Source organism: Odontomachus brunneus, unplaced genomic scaffold (assembly GCF_010583005.1).
Source record: "Odontomachus brunneus isolate Ranch 3 - 2012 unplaced genomic scaffold, Obru_v1 Obru_scaffold_051, whole genome shotgun sequence".
Classification (NCBI taxonomy): domain Eukaryota; kingdom Metazoa; phylum Arthropoda; class Insecta; order Hymenoptera; family Formicidae; genus Odontomachus; species Odontomachus brunneus.
The window spans coordinates 2,038,089-2,048,867 of NW_022639501.1; the positions used below are offsets into that span (position 1 = coordinate 2,038,089).

Sequence of the window (10,779 nt, forward strand, 5' to 3'; positions counted from 1 at the left end):
CTCTCTCTCTCTCTCTCTCTCTCTCTCTCTCTCTCTCTCTCTCTCTCTCTCTCTCTCTCTCTCTCTTTCTAACACATCACTAATAAAAATTAGCAAGAACGGTTGTCACAAATGAGTATATAAAAGATCTCAAAGAGACAATTAAATCGGCGGCATGTATTATGGTCAAAAGAAACGGGAGAAGCCTCTTACAACGAAATTAAGTTCACATTTTGCGAACGTGCAACGTTCTTCGATACAGCTGATTTGTTTTTCATGATCTTGACATAAGTTGTTACTTAAGATTATAATGAATATTTACAGATTCTCCGATTCGAAATATGCATAAAACATAATCTGTATAAAGAAGATATAACCACAATCAAGACAGGACTTCATGCATTGCGTCACTGCGATTTGGCATCTTTCAGCAAACTCGTCCAATAACGTCCGAGTCATTCGTCTTATTTTTTTTTCTCTTTTCCAGTGCTCGATTGTAGAGGGGCGTGGGAAAATCGTTATTCTGAGCAAACAATAGCGTAACTGCCGTCCCTGGCGAAAAGCTCGAACGTCTATGCTGAATAGCATTTGTACCATAAAAAATTAAGCTTAAATGATTTTATACACTATACAGCATCGCGTTTTTTATCGTACGTCGCGCGCGTCCGACAGAGATCTCTCCGCGAGTTACTGCGGTCGCGCGTCCAATTGATTCAATGAAACGCGGGTGTCTCCCTGCGCGAACGTGACTCGCCGATCGACCTGTCTCGCTTTAGTCGCGGAGAAAAGAGCGCGAGCGATAACAACAAGGATGTAGAAATACGCGTTGGTTATGCTCTATTTATCCGGCGCTGGTATTTGTGACGCGGCACACCGCGGCTGAAGCAACAGCACCGATTCCTCTTCCTCGGTAATGAGACAACGCGTGCATGGTGGCACGTGGATACCGCGGCATCTCATTCGCCGCCCGACACGGTTACTTCCCGCCACGTTGGTTCCTGAGTAGCTTGACTGACTAACGTCGACTGAGGCTCCGAGATGTCCGATGCGGCGGGGCTCAACGGTGGACTAGGTGTGGCGGGCGCCTCTTCGCACCGATTGCCCTCCGCGGCGTCCTGCTCAGTCTCACCGTCGCCGGTGAACGACGCTTCCGATTGCGCGGAGCTGGGGGCCTTCGACAGCGCGGTATCTTGCGCCCGCAAGGATATAGAGCTACCTTTATTGCTACTGCCATCTTCACCTGAAATCAACAAGTGAGTTAATGTAACGTGACATTGCGATTCTCAGGTGCAGTTTGCTATCCATCAAACGATTCAAGAACGGTTGGCTTACCACAAGGCCTAAGAACGAGGTAGAAGAGCAGATCAGAGAGGGATATTATACCGATTACTTTGTCGTCATCGTCGATCACTACTAGCCTATGGACCTACACAACATACCGCAGATAAGAATATAAATTTATGACGATATGATTCTACAATTATTCTGTAATTATCGATCGGACTTATAATCATAATCGCGCGCTCGGTCGAAGAAATACTTTACATACCTCCGCTCTGACGATCCTTTCCATTATAGTGAACAGCGTCTCATCCAACTTGCAACTCTGGACGCCTTCGAACCATTCATTGCGATGTTCGTTTGCCTCACGCAATGAAACGTCTAGATTATTGTAAGTTTTTTCCGCAGCTAAATTCTGCAAAAGGTAACACGTTTATAAACATTAACGTGACACTTTCAATGTCATTGGCGAAGACATGACGAGGAAGCGAGACTTACAATAACATCAAACTTCGAATAAATGTTCACTAGTTTTCCATCAGTGTCGACAATCGGTAACGCCGAGACTCTCCTTTCTACAAATTTTTTGAGCGCTAAAATTATGCTAGTTTCTTCCGTAGCTGTCTCTATGTTCTCGAAAGTGCCTATCCTCAACTCCCTCAGCGTTTTATTGGTGAAAGATGGTTTTGGTAACTCGTGGATCTGCAATCGAGATGTGTCGAAACAGATATCGACTCGTGCAAGGAATATTGTGCTCAGCAAATTGGAAGAAAGCCATACTCACATATAGGAAAAGGAACCTAAGTATTCGTTTATGTGTCAAGATATAAAGGACGTTTCCGGTATCGGGGTCTATCACAGGCAATCGGTGGATTCTGTTTTGTATTAAGGTCCTGATGGCTTCGTATAGCGACGCGTCCGGCCCAATGCTTACAAGAGGGCGAACTTGATCCTTCAGGACTTCTGAAATCAAATTATTTTCCTCATACAGTCTCTCTATTTATCCAGATGTCTATTACTTCTGACAAGGTGATGTTTAAACGGATCAGAAATTAAAATTAGGAGTTCTCTGATTTAGATTAAGGTTAAATACTACATAATGTTATGTATTATATGTAGTATTTGTCGTTGTAAATTAAATTGAAGCAAAATAAAATAAAATTGAAGTAATGAAAACCAAGCATATATCTTGAAAGAAAGAAACTTACTTCTCCATGTATCCAGCTCATGCTCCTCCAACTCATCCATTGTCACTGACGGACTGGTATAATACATCTGAAGTATCTTTATAAAATCCGTTATAGTCAGCATGCCCACAAACTGTTGCCGAGAGCTGTCCCATAACGGCGCGGCCCTCACACCTGAAAATATTTCATTACCATCAAGCACTTCACATGCAGACCGTGTGATCAATTGAATCGCGCAAGAGCTTCGACTCACCATTATAGACGAGAGCGAAGAAGGCCTTTTTAACTAGTAGGTGTGTGTCGAAGACGACTAGTTTCGCGCTGGTCGGTATTAGGTCGTAGCATTTGTGAAATTTGAAGAACTTAACGAAGATCTGCGACTCGTCCTCCTCTGAAAGGCCAAACAGTTCACAGTAGAGCAGAGCCTTTCGATTGCGACGCAGCATTTTCAGGTCGCGCGAGATTTTCACGATGTGCGATGCGTGTGTTAAAACTTCGGTGCAAGATCGACTCTTCGTATTCGAATGCGCGTGGTTTCTATTAATATCTCAGCGGGATTCATGCACACACTGATTCCCTAGTGTCGATAGGTTTAATTGAGTACAGAATAACAATCCCTGTGTAAATAGACAAATCACCGCTGGCGATCAAAGATTTCACACTGCAATTTTTCTCTCGCTTGGATCGGCACATAATTTTTGTCAAGTTCCTTGGCTGGGCAGTCTTAGCAACGATGCTGCTTTACAATGCGCGTCTGTAATCGTAACTGTTCTTTGGATTATACTATTATGATATTATCTTCCGTTTTTATGTATGCAATAAAATTATGATCGTTATTATTATATTTTAAACGAGCACAGTTCGGTTGCATACAATGTTACGAATCCAGCCGCCCGTTTCGTCTTCACAACGAAAATGCCACTGGCGCGACCATTTTCGTTACGTTAAATAATGTTCGTTTAAAACGGCATATTCGACGCGGCAATGTTAAATAATAAGATTGTTAATACGCATCTTCCTTTGATAGAGATATGGTGACATGATTTTGTGTTTCTACGAGTTAACAGTATTGCGTAATACACAGCAATGGGACTCGATTGAGCGAGCGATAAGTTCGGATTAAACACTTCGAAAACTCGCCTACTTTTGAAGCAAACGCGCGGGTGAGCGTCACTTTGTCGCGCAGTTTCATTATAAATGATAAGATAATTCTGTAATAACGACGTAGCAGAAGGCGACGGAAAATCGCATCGGACGAGCGAGTCGGAGAATTACCCTACAGCAATTAGCGATCTCCCAGAAGTTACGTGACGATGGGAAGTAAAAGCTCACGTGGTAAGTGGTTTCTGAGAATCTAATTACGCACGAAATGATGGCGCAGATTGAATCGAAATTCAGCTTCATATAACAAATGAGTCGGCTATCTCTTCAATATAAAGTCGATGAAAGTTCAATAATCGTGACAAATGAAATAAAGCGAGAGACTGTATTAACATTCAATTAATACAAAATATATAAAGAGCCTGTGCACGGGTGTAAAAGTGCAATAAATTATAAACAAAAATATCAGAAGAATTGAAACGTTTGAGCTATTTAAATTTATATAACTATAATAGAGTAAATTTGTATATGTAATTATAATAGAGAAATATTTAAAGAACTGATGTTTTTTATTTATTTATTGTTACATTAAAAGGACATAAGCTCTAATTAGCGTAAGCTTTAATTGACCTTTTAATATATTATTGATTAGAAAAATATCAGAGTATAACAAAATAAGATGTTGAGTAGACGAGCACTTTACCGCTGAGCTACACCTGATATTTTTGGTGGTTCTTTTGTGAATATTTTTATTTATAAAATATTCATTGCTTTTCTACAACTTTTCTGCACAGGTTTTATTGGCTTTATACTTATTTCGTATTGATTAAACATCATCACAGAGTCTAATATTGTCTCATTTGTGATTTTTGTTGCGCAATCCTATAATCTCATACAATTTAGAGGAAGAATTTAGAAGCACTCTGAAACGAAGAGACAGCTGGTCGACACTTTCGCGGCTCAAACCTGTCGAAACAAAGACTGCACGGCGGTTAATTCCAGCTTGACTCGAAACAAAGCCGCGTATTCGAAGTTCTAAGCGACTCACGAAAGAGGAATGTCGTTCGATTTCGAGCAGGCGTCCGTTACCGAGCCAACGTCCGTGGCACGTTACACGTCGCAGGTAATCCTTTTTGTTCTTCCGCGTAATCAAGGAAGATGCGTGAAGTGAAGGAGATACGTGTACACGCGATGGAAATGGCGAACTCTCGCGAAGAAATTGCCATCATGCCGGAAAACTCGGCGCTTACGCAACGACCGCCACTTTTTACGAAAGGTTCGCCAACGCTGCGCGACTTTCGAAACAGATGTTCGATTCCCCACGATCCGGCTGTCGGAGAGATCTCGACGCGACTACCACGGTGGGACTGACTCTAGCTTGACGCGCGGGAGAATGCGGTGCGGTCGCGAACAGCTACGGCGAGCGAGGTGAATTGAAGGTACGTTCCTTGCATGGCACGTATGCATATACGCGCACACACACACACACAACATACACACAGACGTTGCCGTGATACGGGAAAGAGAAACACCAATGATGCATCCGCGTCCGAAGGAATGCACTAACTGCAGGACGCAACGGTCGTGGCTGTCATGAATTTCGTAACGCGCAAATATGATAATGTGGGAAATTTATTGTTGAGCACGGTATGGCACGGGAATTTAATGTACGTGCAATAAGCTTCAATAAAAATCCTCGACATTCATTACCTCGCTGGTCTTTCGAAACCAAACAAACACAAATGTCTAAAATACAACTCAGAGACATCGAAAAGGCGTCTGAAACCAGTGTCTTTTAGATGCCTCTGAGGTTCGGTTGCACCAACGTTATTTTGACTTTAAGCGAAACTTAAACATGTATCCATCTTTATCTTTCTTTCTAAATAAATAAAGACACATATTTAAGTCTTGCTTAAAGCTAAAATAACGTTGGTGCAATCGGGCCTAAGATGTTTTTAAACATTTATGCTGCCTGGGAATCGTGCATCTAAAAAATTATAATTTTATTCTTAGCAGAAATCTTTTATTTATGACCTCAAGAGGATTTCCGCTAAAAATAAAATTTTATTTTTCGGATGTTCCTATCATATCCGGATAACTTTTCTGGATGAAAATTATATGAGGACTTGGTTAGATGGTGTGTGTGCTGATTAACGTGGTACATAAGTTTGAAAGGATTTTAATGTATTGAATTAAATATGGAAAACTCAGATAGGGGGAAGATTATGTGTGTAGAAATAAATGCGTAAACAAAGTATAAGCGAAGGCAAAATAAGGCATTAGGTTGTACAGCAAGAGAAGGACAGAGTTTGGAGTATTGTATACAAGGACAATATGGTACCCGTTAAGTGAAATGTTTCGCGTCCTCATGAAACATAGAAGCACGTGTGCGCGTTTCGCTTCAACAAATAACTCCGAAATGAGATGATTATTGCCGATCTAACTAATAAAATGGAATTTTCATTACACGCAAAAACGCATCCCTGATCACGCATCAAACACAGTCTACTTGTATCGCGTCATTTCGCGGCCACTTTACACTAACGTAAATAATCCGATAACGCAAGCAGGGAATTAGTCGTCCTGGCAACGTCGGTCTCCGTTATCCGGATTAAAGTAGGACAAAAGCGCGACGGATGGATATAAAATTCACCGCGAACGAGGAAATCGCTCCTCTTCTCGATTTGGCAGTCGGCTGGCAATTCGCGTTACATCGCGCGATACCTTTGGCCAGGATCCAAGCTAACTCGTCCTCGAGGGGCGGGTCCTCCACTTCGAACTCCTTGATGAGGTCCTTCGAGTACACGGGATCGTCGTCCTGGCACCACCAGGCAGCCGCTACCTGTCTTAAAGCGGCGCGTACACTTTCGGAATTCGAGTAGTAGTGCAAGGCCAGCATTATTTAACATTGTCAGACGCGGTGACCGACGTCACGGTCGAGCTGTCATTTCACCGGACGCTAATCACCGTACGGCGATTAACGCGATTCGCCTGAAATATTCGTCGCGTTCTTCTCGTCGGGCTGAGTAGTTTTTTTACGCGGAGCCTTCGTCTCTCCGTTGCCACCGATAACGGCCTTTTGTTCCTCAGAATACTGATGCGGAACTTATCCGGAAAGAGAGAAACTAGCATGAAATCGCCGATGTCGTTCATGGTCGGCGTTCATTTCCGAAAAGCGCGTGGCGAACAGTCGGTGCGTCGTAAATTCGCCGACGAAACGATTCGGAGATTCTTCTAGTTTATCCGTCGAGAGTCCTCTCAAGACTCGCTGCCCTTATCACTGGAATTCCCTTGTCACTGGACGGCCCTTTCGGTTTCTACTTGGTCCTCTCGTCGCCGACATTTCGCGAGATCTCCCGAGGATCGTCAGCTACGTCGCTGACGAACGCAACGACTGTCTGGTCGCTTCGGGCCCATCGTCGGCGTCTCGCTCTAGATGCCTACTTCCCTCTCGCTCGCTCTCGCTGGATCGCTGGCTTTCTGCTTCCTCGTCGTCATCGTCCAAGCATCGTGCCAAGAATAACCGCCGAGTCCGAGAGCGCTGCCAAAAGAAAGAGAGCGGAGCGCGCGGATCTCCGTATCGACGCGTTCATGGAACTTTCCTCGCGCGACACGTCGCCTTTTAATTAATGTAACACGATCGAACAAATGTACGAACGTTACGACGGAGGAGGAAGGCTCGATATCAGGGAACACCTGGTCGAAGAAGTTGACACTCTCTGTCAGACGGGATGATGAAACTATGCTAGCCAAAACCCCGTCCGACCAAAGTGCGACCTAACTACTATCGTCATCCCTCCCCGCCGCTCTCGCCTTTCCACGTGTCTAATCTTATCGAACTGATGCGTTATGCTATCTTTATTAGCTTTCGTTTCATCAACCGAGTAACCCTACACGACCATGAGCCAATCTCGAGAGTTCTATGAAAAAAGAAGAAAAGAGAGGAAAAAAACGTATGACCGATCCTTGCCATTTAATTTCAGGTTATAACACAAACTGCGAGAAATGGAAGAAATGTCAAAGGGCTCTCGCTCGAGATTATTTCATTTTTTGCTTCGCACAGAAGACATGTGCCATGCATGATTTGTGAATCGACGACAGATTTGTTCGTGAATCGACAGTCACTGTCGCGAGCCATCGTCCCGAGACGTCGAAAGAATTCGGGAGGGAGGAGGGAGCAACGTTACCGGCGCAACTTCCGCCACGTAATAATTTATCGAACGCGGTCTGCCCCATGACCTAGACCTAGATAGAAGCGTGCGAATGCGACGCAGAATGCGAGCGCATTGCACGAGGCGAAGTTGTATCGCGAGTCCCTCTCCGTTCTTCCCCTTTGCTCTCTCTCTCTCTCTCTTCTCCCCTCTGTCCTCCTCTTTCTCTCCTGTCCACACTCTCTCTTGCTCGCTCCCTCGCTCCTTCTATCGCCGTCTCACTCGCCCCTAACGCTGCGAGCCAGCTGGCCTCCCGGGAACTCATCGATCGCCACCATACACCTACCACCAGAACGACACGACGGTCGGAGGACCTAGTACCACGATTTCAAGGGGAAAACTATACACACAGGCGGAAGCACGTGGAGGATGATCCGGGAAACAAGCTGTGATGCTATTCAAACACGATACCCTTTCCCTTCACGATATAAGCGTCGTCGTAGCACTTGTTCGTTAAAACGTGAATGCAAACGTGCCCTGCGATAATTAATCCTAATGTGTCGCCATTCTTTCAGGACACGCGCCCGACTAACGTTATGTGTGCCGATTCCGTGAAGCTCGTAATTTTCGCCGAATAAAGGAAAAAAGTTCTTCTAACCCACGCTGCGTTAAGTGAAATGAAGAGATATGTGTAAGCGTGAGAGAGAACTTTCACGTGCTCGCTCGTTCGCTCTTGCAGTGTAAAACTGGACTTTTTCAAATCTGCGGTCGTAGCTTTTCTCTTCAACGATCCTAAGTCTCTTTGTTGCGACAACGAATGTTCGATACTAAATTTATACCTTCCGATAAAGGGAATCTCCTTTCAACACACACACGCACATCGCAGCATCGACTTATTGAATATAAGTACCCTCCGAGATCGATATAATAGAAATTAACGTGAATCTACTGGCGCACGCGAGAGGCGCACCGCACTTTAAGAACTGCCTGAGTTTACTTGTTGCGTCGATTACAGGCAATCAAGCCCGGTTATTTCGGATAAGCTTTTCTCGGACTACGGTGACTCTCACGAGTCCTCTCGCCCTTTATGCGAGAAAAATCACGCCGCGATCTTTCTTCCTTTCTCCGTTCCCGCCCGGCACAAGCAATTCTCGGAAGGTCGACGATCATCAAGAAATAATCCTCTCAAATGTGGCAGAACTCACCGAGATCAGAGAGCGAGACTTTCTCCAGGAAGGGATCCACCACCGGCAGCTGCAATGAAGAGGAATAAATCAGCGATATTCACATCGAGTGCGATCATCACGATCGCCTCATTATTACTACGCACGATAACGGCTTCATTAAGAAGATAGAGAAAGAGACTTGCGCGTTAATTCCAAGACATCATTATCATTAAAATATTAGTCATAAAAATATTAGTTCGAGCAATTTCTCTGATAGATCATTTCTCCTTCTTTTAATTAAGCGATTCAAGTGAGGTGTGAAATGGGTCAAAGGTAATCTTATTAAAATTAGCTAATATTATTTCCTCTTTCACGCCAATTTCAAATGGCATGAAAAGGACTTTATTCTAGACGCACGTAAAACGTTAAAAACTGCCAAATTTAATTTGCGTTAAATTTAGCCGTTTGATTCCATTTTTCTAATACGAACGTCATTTATAGACATTGTCACAGTTTGAGAATCAGAAAGGCATATTTAATGTTGGACCAAGATACGTTCCAACGTTTTTTCCCGAATTGTCGCACTTTCTTCCACGTTATTCTCTGTCACTTCGTTCGTCGTTCTCCCGAATATAACGCGCCCATGTAAGAGACGGTGGTATTACGGTATTGTCCGTGAAAGATATACCAGCGCTCGCTTCAGCAAGGACCTCGGGCTGAAGGTGTGTCGTCTCTTGACGTTCGCGATCTTCGTGTACCAGCTCGTGAGGATCCCGGAACCGGTGGCCTGCGCCACGTCCGAGCTCTTGACGATACTTCCGCCGGTCGGCTCGCTCGTCTGACGTCGGAATAACATCTCCGATCGATCGACTGCAGGGCGACAACGAGGGGCTATTTTAAAACGAAACGTAACGCAACGTCGTTCACACATCGGCGACGCAGCGGAGAACTCGCGACTCGAGCGCGTAACCGAGCGCGAAAAGAGGAACAACAGATCGCGCGGCTCATCGATACCGTTTTCACGTACCCGTTCGCCGTCGTCGTCGACGACGACGACGATCCGGCGTTCGCACAGAGAGCGCGAGATCAACGATGACCAGCGGCCGCCGCTGATCGCCGACTCGAGACTGGATCCCGCCCGCTTCGTCAGGACGATGTAAACATCGTCGTGACGAGCGCAGCCACGGCGTTAACACGCCGCTTAACACCTTCGGCCACCCGCGAAAAGGTTCGCGCGAGCGTGCGCGTCAGACCACTCGGAATATTCTTGACGGTGGCATAACTCCTTCGCGCCGCCGGCAGATCGCGACGAACCGCGCCCGGCCAGACACGTTGCTGCGCTGCCTGCCAAGAGCACGCGATTGTCAACAAGTGACACCTCGCGGTAATCGACTTGTCGGCCGTCGTGAGACTCGAGAAATGCTCTTTCAACGAGTTACAAAGCTTTCGTCACGCTCACAATGTGACACGAGCTCGTTTCTAGGATTGACTGGAGAGCAAGTTGTCCGTGCGCTTGATTATGTATATTCATTGTGCATAAATTATATGTATATCAATTTTTTGTATGATATGTACTATGAGAATAGTATGTATACCTTGTGTTGAAAGTTTAAGTACTCGCGTCTAAAGAAATAAAATGTCCAAAATCGAATACGCATCCGGCACTTTGAGCTTAATCAATTGAAATTCTCTCTTTGACTAAAATAATCGGCAAATCAATAATCGAAATTAATCAATCATACGTGTGATTTGAAATAATTTAATCGTTTGATAAAATCAGTTATCCATCAGTGTACAGTTACATCGGTTTAATTGATAATTAATATCATCAGTTAATGAAATTACTTGTGATTATATATATATATATATATATATATATATATATATATATATATATATATATATATATATATA

The 10,779-nt window shown here is 44.4% G+C and overlaps 1 protein-coding gene across 2 annotated transcripts in view; it reads right to left on the reverse strand.

Moving 5' to 3' along the window:
- Positions 1 to 136: 136 nt before the first annotated feature.
- The window catches only part of LOC116845382 (dentin sialophosphoprotein), a 71,139-nt gene continuing 60,496 nt past the window's right edge, over positions 137 to 10,779 (reverse strand). For both annotated transcript variants that reach the window (XM_032817970.1, XM_032817971.1), the window contains exons 9-16: positions 8,905 to 8,953; positions 2,701 to 2,838; positions 2,469 to 2,621; positions 2,045 to 2,223; positions 1,759 to 1,962; positions 1,529 to 1,675; positions 1,312 to 1,405; positions 137 to 1,219 (exon numbers count right to left, since the gene is read on the reverse strand). In XM_032817970.1, coding sequence (XP_032673861.1) covers positions 936 to 1,219; positions 1,312 to 1,405; positions 1,529 to 1,675; positions 1,759 to 1,962; positions 2,045 to 2,223; positions 2,469 to 2,621; positions 2,701 to 2,838; positions 8,905 to 8,953 — 1,248 coding nt within the window. In that variant the 3' untranslated portion in view covers positions 137 to 935. The remainder of the gene's footprint in view (positions 1,220 to 1,311; positions 1,406 to 1,528; positions 1,676 to 1,758; positions 1,963 to 2,044; positions 2,224 to 2,468; positions 2,622 to 2,700; positions 2,839 to 8,904; positions 8,954 to 10,779) is intronic.